This window comes from Centropristis striata, chromosome 14 (genome assembly GCF_030273125.1).
Source record: "Centropristis striata isolate RG_2023a ecotype Rhode Island chromosome 14, C.striata_1.0, whole genome shotgun sequence".
Taxonomy (NCBI): domain Eukaryota; kingdom Metazoa; phylum Chordata; class Actinopteri; order Perciformes; family Serranidae; genus Centropristis; species Centropristis striata.
The window spans coordinates 16,613,123-16,631,742 of record NC_081530.1 but is presented as its reverse complement, the minus strand read 5'-3'; the positions used below and the strand labels follow the sequence as shown (position 1 = coordinate 16,631,742).

Below are 18,620 nucleotides of genomic sequence, written 5' to 3'. Positions count from 1 at the left end.
TGTTCTAAATCTATCTCTTCTCTAATCTATCTATCTATCTATCTATCTATCTATCTACATACAAATCTACATATTTACATGTTGGCCTACTTCTTAGATCAGAATTTAAATTCTCACTTATTTAACCACCACATCATAAAAGCAGTTATCATTCTCTGAAACACATTTCAAATGCTTTCCTTCATGCAAATAATTATGCACAATTTTCTGCTGTTTCCTACATTATCAACTGCTTATGTCAAATGTATACACTGGTTCTTACTCGTCTGCACACCAACATGTTCACTGACATAAATATTTACTTCTTAAGAGCTAAAATAAGGATTTTAATAAAGTTACAGGCTTTTGCAGGTCATCCATTGTGCATTTTGCACATATATTTCAAGAAATGCTCCTTATGTTTTGCAGGGATGATTCGAGAAATGCACCAGTGGGACTAAGATAAACTGACTAAAAGGTAAACATGTGTGAAGACAAACCTAATAAGGGAAGAGACTGGCTGCCTGCCATCAGCTCCCTGCACCATGTGGGCAGAAACTTCCCGTCAAACATCACGTTATGCGGAAATAAAACCCCGGAAAACAAAAATAACAGTGGCAGCGTTAACATTTCCCACCTCGATTCGTGGACATTTAACAGGAATAAACCTTAACATATCGCTATAATAATAATAATAATAATAATAATCTGCAGGACTTTATGGAGGAAGTGGAGGTCACTGTCGATGAGGAAGGAGCTACAAAGGTCCAAGATTATGACCAGCGGTATGGAACTCAGCGGTGTAATATTCCTGTTGACTCCTGTGGGGTCTTATGATGTGTTTATAGCTGCTTGGCGACCTCACCTTTATATGAAGTGTGTTTATCGCTGCTTCCTATAGAATATGGGCCATTGTAGCTTCATAACAATGTAGATTTTATTCCCTGCGCACTTCCAGGGAATGAAACAAACTGTTTAAAAAAAAAAAAAAAAAGCTACACAGAGAAATGTTTTACTCGGCTGCATTTAAAACTATTAGTTGTGAAAGCTTTGGTTGAAACAGAACTGATTGATTCTTCTGATCTTCATGCAGATCGTTGTTCACCAAGCTGCGGCCGGAGGACTTGGAGCGCCACCGCGTGGACGAATGGTCGTTGTGCATCGATTTCATCTGCAGCATCGAGGAGGACATGTTCAACTATCGCCTGAAGAGCATGTTCCTCATCCTGCTCGCTGGGGCTCTAATCACGTAATCACATCCAGATATTACTTTGTTATTTCAGCCTCATAAACTGGGGGAAAACTTCCAAAGCATAAAGTATCAAATACATATTTAAATGTATGTTCTGCAGAAGGCTGATTTAATTTTAGAAGATCCACCTTGCTAATGTCATTAATTCCACATGCAAAGCCTGCAGCTAACAATTAGCTCCATTATCTATTAATCTGACATTTATTTTAGAGATTCAATCAATTCATTACTTAATTTTGAAGTCTTAAACAGTGAAATTGTCTGGTATAATTCCCCAGAGAGTGAAATAACATATTCAAATATCTTATTTTGTCCAAATGTGATCAGTTTATCATCACAGAAAACAAAGAAAATAACAGAAAATCTCCACATTTGAGAAGCTGGAACCAAAAACTGTTATTCTCATTTATCGACTGTCATAGTAATGTTTTGTGGAATGATAAAACAATTTTGTTCCAGCTTTACTATTACATTACCACTGAGTGTATTTTATGATTTTATACCATGAATCTATTCCACATACAATAAAGTGAGTTAAACGTGTGTTAAATCCCTAAATGTGTAAGTTAATTAATGCATGTTTCTTTTTTGCTTCTTGGCAGTCTAATATTTTATCCCATCATTTTGAGGCCCGTTGGATATCAATATTGTGAGTATTTTATGTGAGAATTTTAAATTTCAATTTACTCTAAATACAATTCTGCTATTATATTCTTTCTGAAAAATATTATTGTCTTCAGCTCCTCTTTACCGCTTTCCAGTGTAGCTGTTTGGGTTTTTTCCGATTGGGCCGACGGGAATTGTACTACTGTTTGGTGAGCTTTTTCTTTCATGCTGTTTAAACATGGATTTGTATTTATGTGCTGCCACAAAGTTCCCTTAAACCCGCACTGAGCAAACAGTAACAGTAGCAGTGAAATGTGTCTGAAATCAGTCACACAGATGTAGTCGTCCAAGCTGCACAGGGACCGTTTGATAACCCTGCAGTGGTAATGCAGGATATTGGAGGGGAAGGGGCTGGGGGTCTGCGGCGCAGAGAGATTGGCTTTGCACGGACGCCTTGTGACTTTAAGATCCTATTTGGTCCAGTGGCTTAAAATCTAAAAAAAGGAAATCTTGGTACTAAGGTGCTTTTGACCAGATAAGTCAAGCTGGATGTGAATTTGTATTCTGAACCACAGTCTGGCAACATTTTTCACTTCCCTAAACACTGAAGCGTTCCTCTGTTACATTTAACAGAACTGAGCTCAGGTTGACAACTACATGGCGTGGACGCTTGTACAGTCGAATCCAATCAAAAACAACAGTCCTGCAATGAATTGTAGCTTTTTGTGAATCTTTTATAGTGTATTCAGTGTATTTTTTGATGCTATTGTTTTAAGAGTTTTTGTAAGGAGTTTCTTTTTCTTTGTGTGTGCATGGAAAGTATGAGGCAAACCTTACATTATACACCTTACATTTTCCAACATGTACCTCTTTTAACTCAATAAATATGAACATTTTGGGAACATTAAGTTTTAGTGTATACATAAGTATAAAAAGGTGTTCATTGCAGAATTGACAATGACAATGTGTTATTACACTCCTTTTTTTTAAATTAATCAGCTTCTAAACATTAAAATGCACATGAATCTCACCCAGGCGTTTCTTCTCTGTGTCCCACAGCTGTTGTCCTTTAGGTCGCTGTATTTGTGACGAATCGGCTGAAGAAGAGCACGAGTTCAGCACCGCCGAGGACAGAACAAGTGCAAACAGCCTCAGCTCTTGTCCAGCAGGTTTAATTAAACACAATGCAACTGTAAACACAGGACTGTTCTGCTCTATATGTGTCCTCACTGTTACACTTCTGTCATGTGACAAGTAACGGGGGTTAAATTGCTTATAGAAATGCCAGTATGTGTCTTAAATTTGTTGATTTTGCGCTTAATGTGATGGTTGTACACATCTGATGATGGAGTTCCTAAATCCCATGATTCATTTAACCCACGATTCATCTGGGATTTTCCTTCATTAACACCTTCTAAGGCCTTTTTCACATCCTTTTTACTCAACAAATGAATTAAATAACACTAAAATATTCTCCTTCAGTGTTCATTCACTTTATTTCGAGAAAATAGACATAAGAAAAACCTTAAAGGAGGTGATGTAGAGTTTAAAAAAGAGAATTTGATATCTAAAGATACATTTTATATTTTAAGAAAAAGTTCATATTTTGCAATTTTGAACAATGTAGCTTACAGAAAGAGAAACAAGAAAATATATATTTTATCTATTTCTGCAACACATGAATGATAACCTAAAAGTGAGCCAAAGTATTACATGTATAAGGGTACATAAATATAATAATAAATCCTTTTATTTTATAGAATTTATTCATTTTATATATACACAAGGCCTGTATGTCTTTTTGTGTGAGCTTACACCAGAAACATTAACGCCACTGTACTTTTTACTGCAGTATTAACTTTCCACTTATTCATTTTACAAGATGTTTTATGTGTGTGTGTGTCTGATAAATGGATATGATGTAAAATCTTAAACATTTGAGGATGCATATGTCACTATTTATTCACCCGTCACTGCAGCACGAGGACAAAAGTCTTCTTTATTAAAGTGTATTTTTTAAATAAAAAATCAAAACAATAACTGGACTTGAATCAAGCTGATGTTCTGCTGCTTCGTATATTATTGCAAAACACACACAAACACACACCCACACACACACACACACACACACACAGAGGAAGAGAGAGACACAGATGGAGTGAGAGAGAAAGAGACAGCGACCACATACAACACCATTCATTATTAACACACCCAATATAGCTGGACTGGACACCGCTCCCCCCCACGATTAAAACACACACACACACACACACACACGTACACACACAGGGAGGAGAGGACGAGGGCCCTCCAAGACCCTCCCCCTGACCCTGCGACCTAGGCACCATGGCAACCCTCTGACCCATCCCGCTGTTGCTGTGGTAACAACCTTGGAGCATGTCTGACCACTGCCCCCCCCCCGCTCCTCTGCAACACACACACACACGCACACACACTCCCTATAGCCCTACAGCCGCCCCCCTCCTCCTGCTCCACGCCGAGCCGAGGCAAACCGATCGATATTCTATCACACAGAACAGTGGAGCGAGAGAGAGGAGGCCACGGGCCAGCCAGATTACTGAGGAGGAGGGGGGGAGGACGGGAGAGGAGGTGGGGGGGTTAGTGGTTGACAAAAAGAGAGCCAGTGTGTGTGTGTGTGTGTCAGAGTCAGAGGAAACGAAAAGGGTTTTAGGGAAGGTGTGTGTGCTGGGGAGGTGTGCAAAAAGGGGTTTTAGCGTGCGGGTGTAATCGGGTAGGAGATTGAGAGAAGATGTGCATGTGTGTGTGTGTGTGTGTGTGTGTGATTTGGAGGGAAGAGGTGGTGGTAGGAGGGGGCTGAGAGTGTAAGTGGGTAGAAGATTGAGAGAGGGTGTGTGTGTGTGTGTCAGAGGAAAGGTGGTTTAGTGTGGTTGTTATGGTGGATAAGAAAGGGAGGTGTGTGTGTGTGTGTGTGTGTGTGTGAGCATCATAATGAGTGGAGTGGAGCTGCAGCGCTATAAGGCATTTTCCTCTTTTTTTATTCTAACAGATGTTTGTTAGTGGATTCCCGGCTGTGTGTGTGTGTGTGTGTGTGTGTGTGTGTGTGTGTGTGTCCTTATGAATTAAATACTTTTATTCAAGTGTCACTTACAACACACACACACACACACACACACACACACACACACACACAGAAGAGAGAGAACACAAAGGAAAGGAAGTACAACAAGATAATGTACATGTGTTTATTAAATGTATTCTCATAAACAGTAAATATGATATTTTATGAAAACTAATGCACAATGGTTCTTGTATTTTTATGGGATGTGACATTTGAACGTGTGACAATTTCACAATATATCAATCTCAATCTCACTGTCTCAAAGCTGTGAAGGGGACTGTTTAAAAACCTCATTTATTTATCTTTTTTTTTAATTTAATTTTAACATTTTTTTTTTTTACCATGCCATGTGGATAGAATTCTTCCAGCACAACCTCACCTATATGACCTGATAACTATTTTTCCACTTACTGGATCAACATTTTTATATTTTGTTACAAATATAACATATAAGATGGTAAATGAGGATAACATCTAGTTCTATATTTTTATACTAAATATATTTGACCTCATCTCTGGTTTTTATGATCCGCCTATCATCATCAAACAAAAACTGGAGTTTCAAGCCAGAATTTCAGAGGGAAACTTAACCCTTTTTTCTGTTAAGGTTAGGAAAAAAAAACAAGGTTTAGGTTATAATACCTGCGTCTAAATGTAACTTCTTGACACATTTATGTGGGTAACATGATTTTTCCAAACTACCTCACATCATTTCTCTCGCTTAAATCTAAACTAAAGTATTTAACCTTAGAAACCATTTATGTATGGACTAATGTTTGCAGAAGTTTCAGGTACAATGCCCCTTCTTCACATACCTAGGAAGTATTTCACTGATACCTTCAATTCCATACCTTGGAAAATATGCTGACTAACCCTTTCCCTAATGAGGCTTTTATTACATTTTTGTATTAAGTATTTATATGAATTACACTGGACAGAACTACATACTACTAATTATTGACCTGGTGGTAGTTAAATATAAAAAGTTTGTGTTCGTGTGTAGGAGACAAGTGGTAACCTGCACTTAATGAACAACAGGAAGAAATAAAATGTTGCACAAAACTTCTGATAGAAAGAAACAGAAGAGAAAAACAATGAGATCACAAAGGAGGTGACCTATATCCCTGGGTTAGAGGGTGTGAGAGAGAGTGTGTGTGTGTGTGTGTCAAGTGGGCAGGAGCACTCATTTGCTCTGTGAGCCTTGTAATAGTATTCATGAAACATGGACACTGTGTGTCTGTACACACACACACACACACACACACACACCGACAACCACGCCCACATCCACACACACACACACACTAACACACACACACACACACACACACACACCGACAACCACACCCACAAAGACTCATCCGTTCACAAGTAAAAGCATTAAACTATTGAACCCAAACCGAGTCACAGGCTGTTTCTGATTTTTAAAGATACATTACTGCAATTAATAAACAGGTTCATCAATATGTCTTATTTTGAAAGGGCTAAAAGTGGAAAAAGATCCTGTATAAGAAACATCCAGTATAACTGAATCAATAAAACACTTAATACTATGTGAATAATTAAAACAATAAAAAAATAAAAAGTATGGATGTCAGCTCGGGATGCTTCAGGTATGGAATATAAGAATCTTATTAAAGCTTATCGTGTTAAAGCTTTTTAAATGGGGAAAAGAGCTTTTATTTTTGAGGCTGTAGCAAGTTGGTAAATTCAAGCATGTCACTGTTTATATCTGATGTTTATGCCTGATTGCATTTGTTGATCATTCACATTGGTTGTAATGTATTCATTAATTCATTCGAATTAATTAATTAATTCGATCCCTGACCGTCGCAGCCTACATGTCGAAGTATCCTTGAGCAAGATACTGAACCCCAAATTGCTCCCCATGCTGCATTCATTGGTGTGTGAATTAATTCCCAATGGTGGCAGGTGGCACCGTTTAGGGTAGCCTCTGCCACCAGTATGAATGTGTGTGTGAATGGGTGAATGAGCGCAGTCTGTAGTGTAAAGCACTTTGAGTGGTCGCAAAGAGACTAGAAATAAGTGCAGGTCTATTTACCATTTACCATAATATTTGTATTTGTATTTATTCTGTCAATCTCCTGTTGGGTTGCATACACATAATTTAACTTTTTTGTTTATTATCTGTAAGCACCGTTGTGCTGGGATAATAAGTATTAATGTTCTACGTAATAAAAAATGTTTACATTGAAATTAAAAACCATGACAGACAAGACAGAAAACCCAGTTATTAGTTAGTTAGTAGCAAGACATTTGAAAATATAGCAGTGATTAAATATGACTGTAAAGTTTATAGTGAGTTTCATTGTTCCATCGTTCTGGTTCACTCTCACCACTCTCATAGCGCTGTTTTCAGTGAAAAAGCTGAAATAAACTTACTGATGAACATTGTGGAACATTTAGCAGCTCAAGAGACAGACTTTTCCCTCAGGAGTTGGTAAAGAGCAAAAACAGAACTAAAGACGAGCTAAATATTGGACTTACATTCATGTGGCAAACAGAAACACGACTCCAAATAGACGACCCTGTTGCTCCATAACTGCCAAATGTGAAAGTAAACTAACAAGTTTACTGCATCAGCTAAAGTGTGATGATATGTCAGTGTTGTTAATAGCTTGTTTCTGCTAGAACCAAATGGACAAAAATAAATGATTGCAGATTTAAAGGTATAATATGTAACTTTACTTTAACTTTATTATATATGTTGTTGAGTTGTGTACTTACAATATCCCAAATATTTCTAATAATGTTCAAACCATGTCTTAATGTTTAAGATGCTGGTTGTTCTTTACTTTATATTTTATATTTTTTATAGTTTAGTCATTAAATATCTGGATTTGAAGTTATCAGACAAACAAACAAACTGAGAAAAGGTTAGCAGCTCGGCCCGTAGACCCTCCAGGACATCTCGGGTCTTCCGAACAGTGTCTGAAAATCTTCTCTAATCGCCTTATACAATGTTTTCACACGTTAACCTCCTGGACGATTAACACTGAAAGGGATCCTAACTGGAAGAAACTGACTGCAAAGACAGTAATGTTAAAGAAAAATAACTCCCACGCTACTTTACAATATCACCAGACTCCATGTTTGTTTTTGCTAATTGACCTCTAGCAGCAGAAAATTACATATTGTGGAAAATTGAACAGCTATATTTCTGTGATAACTGATCAAACTGCAGCTGCTGAGGAAGATTCATGTGATATGAGACTAACTGGACCTTTTGGTGCGACTGTTTGTTACATTCAAAGCTTATGTTCCTGAAACTAGAATCTGAATCTAGTACCTGTTAGGAGTTGTTGAAGTCCTCATGGGTGTTGAACTGATTGATAAGGTGTCAGTGAAATCAATAAGTGTTGTCCATTATGAAATAACTGAAATGCAACATCTGGAACAGAGGCGGTTCTTCAATCCTGCTTCATATATTCTCTCCCAAAAATCCAAAAGGTACATTTCTACTAAATTATGTCGTCATGGTGACGCTCTTAAGGTAGAAAACAGATGACTTGACACTACTGCGATGAATAAGAGTTGGTCACAGCATTTATTTCCATTTTCTGACAAAACTCCACACAAAAACAAACTGGAGACCAAGCTGAAAAAGAGAGATCCTTCTATTTTATTTCATTTGCTTTTCTTTTTTCTTTTTTTGCTGCTGTTTCGCAAGTTAAGGTACAGTGCCTTATTCCATATTTCCACTGATTTAAATAATGAAATCGGAGAGAAATCTCTTTTTCCGAGGACACAGAAAGATTGTATTTTTTTCTCACAGGGGTGAGGTTGGGTGGGGTTAGAGGGAGGGAGGTTGCGGGTGAGGGGCGGGGGAGGAGGTGGGGTTAAGAGGAGGCAGGTAGTGAAAGTGGGTGGAAGTTTACAAGGACGGAGGGTTTGCACGGTGTTCACAAACAGACAGACAAACAGGGACAGATAGACAGGCAGGGGGGAGGAGAGGGGAGGGAGGGGTGAGAGAGGGAGGAGGAGAGGGAGGAGAGACAGTGTGCTTTGTCATGTCCAAATGAAAACAAGCAGCTCTCAGAACCACTCCCAACTTAAAAAAAAAACATTACGAACAATTTTTGTTTTTTAAAAAACACCCAGTCGTCTATTAGAAAACAACAACAACACAAGCAGAAAATAATACATGGGGAGGAGGAGGAGGAGGAGGAGGAGGAGGAGGAGGAGGAGGAGGAGGAGGAGGAGGAGAAGGAGAAGGAGGAGGAGGAAGTGACCTTTTTTCCACCCTGTTGAGGGCGTGAGTGAGTGCTTAAGTTTTATGGTGAGATTGATCCTTTATTGATAGGGGAGGAGGAGGAGGAGGAGGAGGAGGAGGAGGAGGAGGAAGAGGAAGGAGGGAGACGGCAGTAGAAGATTGGCAGTGAGTACATAGAAATAGAAAGAGAGAGAAGGAGGGAAGAAGAAGTAAAGTTGGCGAATGGCAGGAAATGGCAGTGATTAAAGAGCTGGATCTGGGTGGCTTTTTTCTGGCAGGAGTAAACAAAAACAAACAAAAACAGACCCATCCGCTCGGATCGCCAGTTGGGAGTTTAGACGGGAGCTGCCGCGTTGTTCTGCTTGGCAAAAGTGATCGCAGTGGAACAGTCAGGTTTTCGTCTTTATTCTCGTAATTGTATTCGTTTACACACAGTGGTGCCGTCTGAGGACACATATGAAGATGCTGCAGCTGACGGTGCAGTAATAAACATCGGCACAACAGTGTTACTGGCAGACTAGTGCTGTAAAGACTTTGGATAGAAAAAAAGGGGACAGAGGGACAGAGAGGACAGGAGAGACTCACAAACCCACCCGCTCCCCCGTCCTCTCCTCCTCTGTCGTTGGTCCTCGCGTCGTCTTGGCGTTTGATTTTTTTTTGTTTCTTTAGTGGGTGAGGATGGAGAGGAGGAGGAGGAGGGAGGAGGAGGAGTAAACATTGTAGAGTTTGAATATGTTGACGGGAGAGGAGGGATGGATGGAGGGAAGGAGGAGAGAGAAAGAGAGAGGGGGAGATAGAGCAGAGGGGAGAAGGGGGTGAGAAGTAAATGATGCTTTGATAATTTAATAGTATGTCTCTTTTTCGACCCAGCCTGTAGAGACAAAGAGGAGAGAGGGAAACAAGGAGAAAAAGAAAGAGAAAAAGTTACCTATCAAATTATTTAATTTATTTACTGACATTAGAGCAATTATTCAATTATTGCTACAAAGTAAACTATTGCACTAAAAAATGTAATTATTAATCTGTGATTTTGTTGTATTATTTATTAAAATATTTGTTTTAATAAAAAAAAAATATATATATTATAGATGATTATCAATTTAAAAAAAAAAAATTAAAAAATTAAAAAAAAGATGCTCAATAATAAAAAAAAAAACATTTATAAAATTTTCTATGTAATCTATTTTGTAAATGTTAAAATATTCAATTATTCTCAAAAGTAATAAGCTGTTGCACAAAAAAATCATTAATGTCTGATTTTGTTGTATTATTTATTTAAATATTTGTTTTACTAAAAAAAAAAAGCATAATAAAATATTATAAAAGATTAACTGCCGTTTAGATACAGCCAGATGATCAATAAACTTTTTTTGTCTTTAATCAAATTTTCTGTGTTATCTGTTTTGTAAATGTTAAAATTGGCTTCAGGTACAAGAAAAATTATATTTTTTAAATTTGATTCATTTTTTAAAATTTTCGTTCAGTGCACCAATGTTTGAAACTACAGTACAGCCACAATAGTACACATGTATCAGTATGTGTGAGTGTCTATGTGTGTGTTATCTTACCTCCAGGGTTTCGGCGAAGGATGAGTTTTCGGATCTCATCGTAAACAAAGATGAGGAAACTGTACGGGAACGCACAGAACCACCAGCTGGGCCTGAGAGAGAGCGAGGGAAGGATGAGAGAGAGAGAGAGGGAGAGAGAGAGAGAGTAGAGTCACAACTAACTTCAAAGCAACATAAGACAAAAAGGACTGTGTTGTGATTTCAAGACAAGGTTGTAGGAGCATATTGTGCTGCAGTGATGATGTGTTACTTACTTGAGCGGGAACATCCGTAGTGCCACGTCCATGCCAGGGCAGTAGGACAGGAAGGCAGCCAGAGCTGTTTCCTCAAACAGGCCAAAGATCAAAATCTTGTTCCTGTAAGACAATAAGTGAAGAAAGTAGGGTTATCAAAAGTATAGATGCTCAAAAAAGTATCGATACTAAAACGTTGTATCTGGATACGATACTCATTTTCAAAAGTATTGTGTTATTATTAGCCATTAGCCGCAGCTAGCAATAAAAGGCTGACGTCACATTAATGATTATAAACAATGTAAATAAATAAATCAGGCACGTAGTATGCCCATATTACGTTAACTGACGCAGTGTCAGTATACATAAGCATAGAGTTAACAAGTTTACATAAACGTTGGTGACTGAAAAGTGTTATTTTCTCTCTAGAAGTCCCAGAATGAAGCAGAGAAAAGTCGACTTATCAAGCTTTCCTAATATTGTGCAAAGCATTCAACCTCAAAATATTGTTCTGATTGTTATTGTTTATTGTATTTATTTATTTTTTGCACTACCTCAGACCTGAAGCTTGTTATCATAGTTGCAATTTCTTTTTGCACAACTGTTTTTCATTATAAATATTTAACCTGTGGTTCTGTTCATTTTTACATTTTTCATTTTTCTTGTTAATAAAAATATTTCTGTTAAATTTTGGGGTGTTTGTTTTTATCTTTGTGGTATTTAAATGGTATTGAGTATCGAATATTTTCCTGAGTATCGGTATCGAGTTGAAAATTTTAGTATGACAAGTGACAACCTTAGAAGAAAGAGAGTCAACTACAGCACACATGTGGAAGATCGATGAGGGATAAAGGCGCACAAAGTCAGATATGAAGATAGTGAAGAAATAAAAAACAGCGAGCGGAGGAATCCACAGCTAAAGAATGAATATTCCCTGCCACTGAAAAGGATGAAAAGGGTCCTCAGGCATCTCTGTGCTCTTCTATAAACAGAGAACTACATCTGTTAACCTACTATTTGACCATACAATGGCTTTATAGTTGAGTTTCTGCAGACACAATTAAGGACTTGCTGCCCGAAGAACAGAGCAGCAAAGGGCGAGGACAGACAAGATGGAGGTAAAGAGGGGAACACAAATAAATTGGGGCCATAAGTTAAAGGTGCATCAGTAAAACATGGCTCTCTAGTGATATCTAGTGGCAGCTGTGGGAAACTGCAACAACCAAAGCAATGCTGAGTCACCGCCACAATCCAACTTTTTCTTCTTCTTGAGATTTAACCAACAATTTTCATGCTTTCACCTGATTTTGTAACTCATACTGTACATCAGAGACATTACATATATACTGTTCTTTTAGTTAAATTAAAGCAGCCACATAACAATGGAAAAATACAGTACAGGTGAATCTCAATAAATTAGAATATCGTAGAAAAGTTTATTTGTGCCAGTAATTCAATTCAAAAAGTGGAAATAATACATTATATAGATCCATTACACACAGAATTAAACATTTCATCTCTTAATTTATTTAATTTTTTATCATTATAATGATTATGGCTTACATTTAATAAGACCTACAATTCAGTGTCTCAAAAAAAAATCAATATTACAAAAGATATAATGCAATTTAAAAAAGTATGTTTAATATGGAACTGTTGGCCTCTGAAAAGTATGTCCATCTATATGACTCAATACTTGGTTGGGGCTATTTGACTTGAACTACTAAATGGACTTTTCCATCATATTCTCATTTATTGAGATGCACCTGTAAAGTCCTTCATTCAGAATGAAAAGTAGTTTCAGCAAAATATATGCATGCCATACATCACAATCAAAGTTCTCCAGAAAATGACCCGTGCGTACGATATTTAACTGTATATTACATTATGAAATTGGTAATGAGTCAGCATGAAGTCCTTTACATTGAAGTTTTTGACTTACTTCATGCCCTGCTGGAACACAGAGTTACGTCTGGTCTTGCAGATGATGACATCTGCCCACTGTACCACCACGATACTGACGAAGAAGGCTGTGTGGCAAGTAAACTCCACAATCTTACGCTGCTCATAGGTCTGTACGGAGAGAGAGAAAGAGAAAAACATGAGGATTTCTGTTTAAATAGCTGTCTACACAACATGTTAAAGACGCTGTTTCTCTTTCATTTATATCCATATTCTGTTTATCGGTTAAAAATGACTGTGTTTATATCATTATGAAGGAAAAGGAGCTTTGTATGAATAACCTGGCATAACAACAAATTAACCAACCGACAGACTTGTGATGGGGATTTGGCAGATTTTTAGCTCACTCAGGTCACTCAAGCAGAACTTTTCCATACAAGTGAAAATAACAGAAGCAGGCGACACTGTGTCAGCTCGCTCATACCCATTGCTGGCCGTAGCTGTCCTCCAGGTCGTTGGTGGATCGGTCGTCCCAGTTGAGCCGGATGCCGACAAGCACAGACGGCAGGAAACCGTTTTCAGCCATGATGACAAAATATGCGAAGAAGCCTCCAAGAGCTTGGATCATACCTGCAGACACAGAGATTACACTCATTATCATTATGATTAACATTCTGAAAAAATTCAAATGTAGCTTTTTCTGCTCGTTTTGGCCTTTTGTCCACACATAAACTGCCTGTGCACCTACCAATCTGTCCGTAGGCGATACTGATGAGTCTCTCGTTGACCAGTTTGTCCCTCAGTGGGTTCCTGGGCTGGCGCTTCATGATGTCACTCTCTGCTGCTTCATAGGCGAGAGAGATGGCTGGTACCTGACGGATTCATAGAGCACATTTAAAAACAACCTCAGTTGACAAAAGTGCTGTACAGTTATCATAGTACAATAAAAATCATACACAAATATACTAATATATAAAACAATGAAACCAATAGTATAATACTAAAACAATAAAATAGTAATAAAAACTAAATTTAAAAACAAAGTTAAATAGTTAGAGTTAGAAAAAGGAAATAAAATAATAAAAAGTAAAAAGCCAAGGATTCTTGCCTAGCTGGGACTGAATGCATATATATCTTGTTACGTTTTGCTGAAGTTTCACTTTTACATGCAACACTTTCTGAGTGTGTAACCCTGGACTGGTCCCACACTGCCACCTAGTGTCGCTTATGTGTAATTATTAGGTCAAACTGGATACTCAACTTCAGAACAATCTTTGATTCACTGTGATGCTCAATGGTATCGAGTGTTATGTTCATTTAAGATGGAGATGTGACGTAATACATGTGGGAAGGATGCCAATTTAGTCTGCAAGTGTCTGTGTGCTGGTTGATTGTCTGGGCTGTTAGTAAAAGGATACTTGTTTGAGTTTCATTATTTTCAAATATTTCATTATTTGCTGCAGCGACAGGTAAATAAATTAATTTGTCTCCTTCACTGAGTTTTTCTCACTATTTAACAGTGTTGTCATTTCAGAATTTGTCTGGAAGTTACTGTTTGTCCTTCTGGTTATTCTCTCTCACTGTCATTAAACTTCAGATGGGTGAAAAATACTGAACCTCCGGAGCTTGTTTCACTCCTTTGAAGCTCACTGTTTCACATTGTGTCGGAGCTTGTGTCAAATGAGGAATGAGGAGTCATTCAGCAAGACGTTTTTTTAAGTTATACAGCTAAACTTTGTGATCAGCACATTAGTGAGATAAGAGAATATTTGAAAAACATGACAATATATGCAAAAAGACATAATCATAAGTATATAACATTTCTATCTGATACTATGTAATAATGTAATACAATGGATAAGCTAATTTAATGAACATCATTCAATTAATCAAATTACATTGCGACTCATGAAATGTTACATAAATATCAACCATGAAAAAAAGATAAAACACATGAGCCAACAGTGACAATGAGCCTAAACTACATCAATAAGGAAGCCTACATTTAGTTTTTTTGTCAGCAAAAATATTTATTATGTGAATAGTTGTGGATAATACATTCATTATTTTATACATCTGCATTTAATACAGCATCTCTAAACAAAACCACTACAGATTTAATAGCCTGATTACACACAGATGTGTTGAGCTTTTATTGTACACATGAGACTAAAAACCATTAAAATCAGCCAGGTGTTGTAGTGATTTGGTGTATTTTCTAAGGGCTGCTATACATTTTGAAAAAAACAAACAGATGTCCCTGTGTTTGCTGCATTCAAAGCCCTCACTGGCACCGACTTATTTAACTCACCACAAACTGTGTTCAGTATCTTGTTCTTTCATACTCAAAATATTCCTGGATTTTCATTCTTCAAGTTATTTTATAGAGGTGGGGGTAAAAATCGATACAGCATAGTATCACAATATTTTTGCGTGGCAATATTATATCGATTCATGGCCGCCAAGTATCGATATTAAGCGTTCCAGCTGTCAGTATTTTCACCGCAGCGAGCTCCCTTTTAGGAATATACTGGAGATACTGGTATCATATGAAAATAGAAGATCTAAGGAATCTATAGGCACCATGTGCGTTTCAGAGCAGTGAAGCTTGTTGTTTTTGAAAGTCTGATAAAATGCAGCAGTTGTTGTCGTCCATACATGTTTGATATCAGTTGAGTTCAGTTTGACTGAATACTTTGTTGGTTTGTCTGTGGGTTTGACTCTCATTGTGGAGAAATAAAAAGACTGAAGTGGGATGAATGGACTGAGAATTTTCTCTTATTTGACTAAAAAACAATTCTTGATTGAATTTAATTTTGTGGACAAAAAATGCAGTTAAACAGTTAAATCGCAATATATTGTAACGCAATACTCACCATGTTGCAAAATGCTTAAAACTGCAATAATATCGTATTGTGACTCAAGTATCAGGATAAAATCGTATCGTGGGGCCTCTGGGGATTCACACGTCTATTTTAGCAGCAAAACGGATCATTCTTACTGAGCTGAACACCTGTGTGTGTTGTCCAGGTGTTACAGTAAGTATCATCCTTTATATATTTTACCGCCTGAGTACCTGTCTGACATGCACACAGTTCACATGTTTGCATACAGCTGAGCTTTGCTGGTTCACTGTACATGCATGAGTGTTCAAAGACCAAGCATGTTAAAGAGCTGAGTGTGTGTGTGTGTGTGTGTGTGTGTGTGGGGCCACCTGTGATTGGAAAAGTGTATTCACACATTTCTGCATTTATATTGCCTGACTGGATATAAACACCTGAGCGCTGCATGCTTCAGTGTGTGAGCGTGCCGCTGCGTCTCTTACCATGTCAGTTCCCAGGTCGATGCAGAGGATGGTGATGGTGCCCAGAGGCAGCGGGATGTTGACCAGGATGAAGAACAGGAAGGGGGTGATCTCTGGGATGTTGCTGGTCAGAGTGTATGCAATGGACTTCTTCAGGTTGTCAAAGATCAGACGGCCTGTGAGGATGAAGGTGACGTACATGTAAATACAAACTGCTCAGCCCTTTAATCTGAAGGGTGGTGGAAACACTGCCAGATGTAAAGTAGACCCCACACCAAAGTCAACACCGCTGGCTCTTTAAATACATTATTGTTATTAACTTATTATCTTAACCCATAAGAACCCAGACCCAGTAATCCTCAAAGGAAAATTATGGGGGATACACCACAGACCAAGTGGACCACATAGAATACATTTATGATGTTTTAAAAAAATACTACCCCTAAATGTCAAAGATCTGTGATGTGACATATACGATACATTGGGCGTTTATGGTATTTATGTTTATGATATTTCTTATTTCAGAATAATAAAAAAATAGACAAATTTTCTGCTTACAGAAACACAAATTTGCCCTTCTTTGCATCTCCACAACATATAACAATAACAATAAATTATTAACAATAAATTATTGTTTTAAAAATAAATTATTTGTCAGATTTGTTTTTAAGTAACAAAATAAGAATAAATCAATAATAAATAAAAACAAATAACTATTTGCCTTTTTGTTTGCATCTCCATAACATATATCAAAATTGTGACTTTAATTTGTTCAGGAAATATGGTCAGAACAAGTTAAATGCAATACAGGACATTAACGGATTAGAATTGTTAAATGGGTTTAAACTTAGCCTCGAAACAAAAAATAAGCTTTTTGAAATTAGCTTCTTTTTCACATTTCTGTTTCCAGTCACAGCCACATTTTAGAGAAGTCGCTTCTTGTCAAAGTCACATGACCACCACACCAGGGTGTTGAGTATACGTCGATTAGGGATTTAATGAGTTAAGGTGAAGCATAAAGCTGAATAAGGGAGATTCTACAAGATTTAAAGTGTTTGTTACACGGGTGTCACTGTGGGTTCTTATGGGTTAACGTCTTAACTTCATTCCATCTTATTATTTAATTGAACCTTCTATTATTTTGGTCAAAACAAGACTAAAAGACACTTATACTCACACTACACTAAACTAATATATAGGTAGACAATTTTTATGCAGTATACCAGTATGTTCAAATGTATTTCTCCTCTCATTAACTGTCTCTGAACTGTCTGAAATGTAATGAATAGTATATAACACAATAGGCATGAGATGATTTTAAATTGTCATGATTATTCTGGGAAAAATAATTGTGATTCATAATATTCTAACAATAATCATCAAAATATGCATACAACTCTCAGAATAGCGCTAAAACATACTGGAATCACTTAAGTTTACATTTTTTACAAAATATATTTTGTAATATTTATTGTATATTTTGTAGGTGCAGTTGGCACCTCATCTATCCTTCAGTATGGAACCCATAGTTTATCCACACATCCAATTTAACTTTTATTTTAGGGGAAGTACAATAGGCAGTCAGAGCCTTCAGCTGTAGTAACAGGCATTGGATTTTGTAATGAGTAGAAAGATGCAGGCCCCGCCCTTGTGGAAATTTAAAAATAAATCAGGAAATTAATATAGGACAGTATGTTAGAGTGAACTAGACACCTTTTTTTAAGTCAGTCACAACATTTATCCTGATAATGGAAATTCACCACAATCAACTTATTGTAAGTGTTTTATCCTGTATGTGCAAAGTCCTCTAGAAATCTTAGGTGTACTCATGTTCTTCTTAGGCATGGTGCAAAAAACATTTTAGTTCAACTAAACCTGTCTTCACATCCCCCTCCATCCCACCAGTCTTTCAATCTTGACAACCCTTTCTTCTCTTGTTCATCCCTCACCTTCTTCTACTCCAGTGACGATGGAGGCAAAGTTGTCGTCCAGCAGGATCATGTCGGCAGCCTGTTTGGACACATCTGAGCCAGAGATTCCCATGGCAACACCGATGTCAGCCTTCTTCAGGGCAGGAGAGTCATTCACACCATCACCTGTCACAGCCACGATGGCACCCTGAGGGAGAGGAAGACACAGTTAATGCTTTTCTTTCTCCTTTAGGATACATGATGCTAAAAACCATGCACTTTTTTCATTGCATGCAGGTGCATATTAACTTTTACCTGCGAGCACATGTTTGTGAATATGAGTGTAATTGCAGTCCGCGTACCTGTCTCTGGCAGCCTTCTACAATGATAAGTTTCTGCTGTGGGGAGGTTCTGGCAAAGACGATCTCTGTGTGGTTCCTTAAGATATCGTCCATCTGCTCCTGGTTGAGGTCTTTCAGATCTGTACCGTGGATCACACAGGCCTTGGCATCCCTGCACGACACAGATAATG

The 18,620-nt window shown here is 37.6% G+C and overlaps 1 protein-coding gene across 1 annotated transcript in view; it reads right to left on the bottom strand.

The window, feature by feature from the left end:
• Positions 1-8,486: 8,486 nt before the first annotated feature.
• The window catches only part of atp1a3a (ATPase Na+/K+ transporting subunit alpha 3a), a 34,212-nt gene continuing 24,078 nt past the window's right edge, over positions 8,487-18,620 (bottom strand). Inside the window, exons 15-23 of the mRNA XM_059350680.1 lie at positions 18,451-18,601; positions 18,128-18,296; positions 16,200-16,354; positions 13,623-13,746; positions 13,359-13,504; positions 12,915-13,045; positions 10,994-11,095; positions 10,740-10,831; positions 8,487-10,042 (exon numbers count right to left, since the gene is read on the bottom strand). Of these exons, the coding sequence (XP_059206663.1) occupies positions 10,014-10,042; positions 10,740-10,831; positions 10,994-11,095; positions 12,915-13,045; positions 13,359-13,504; positions 13,623-13,746; positions 16,200-16,354; positions 18,128-18,296; positions 18,451-18,601 (1,099 nt within the window). The 3' untranslated portion in view covers positions 8,487-10,013. The remainder of the gene's footprint in view (positions 10,043-10,739; positions 10,832-10,993; positions 11,096-12,914; positions 13,046-13,358; positions 13,505-13,622; positions 13,747-16,199; positions 16,355-18,127; positions 18,297-18,450; positions 18,602-18,620) is intronic.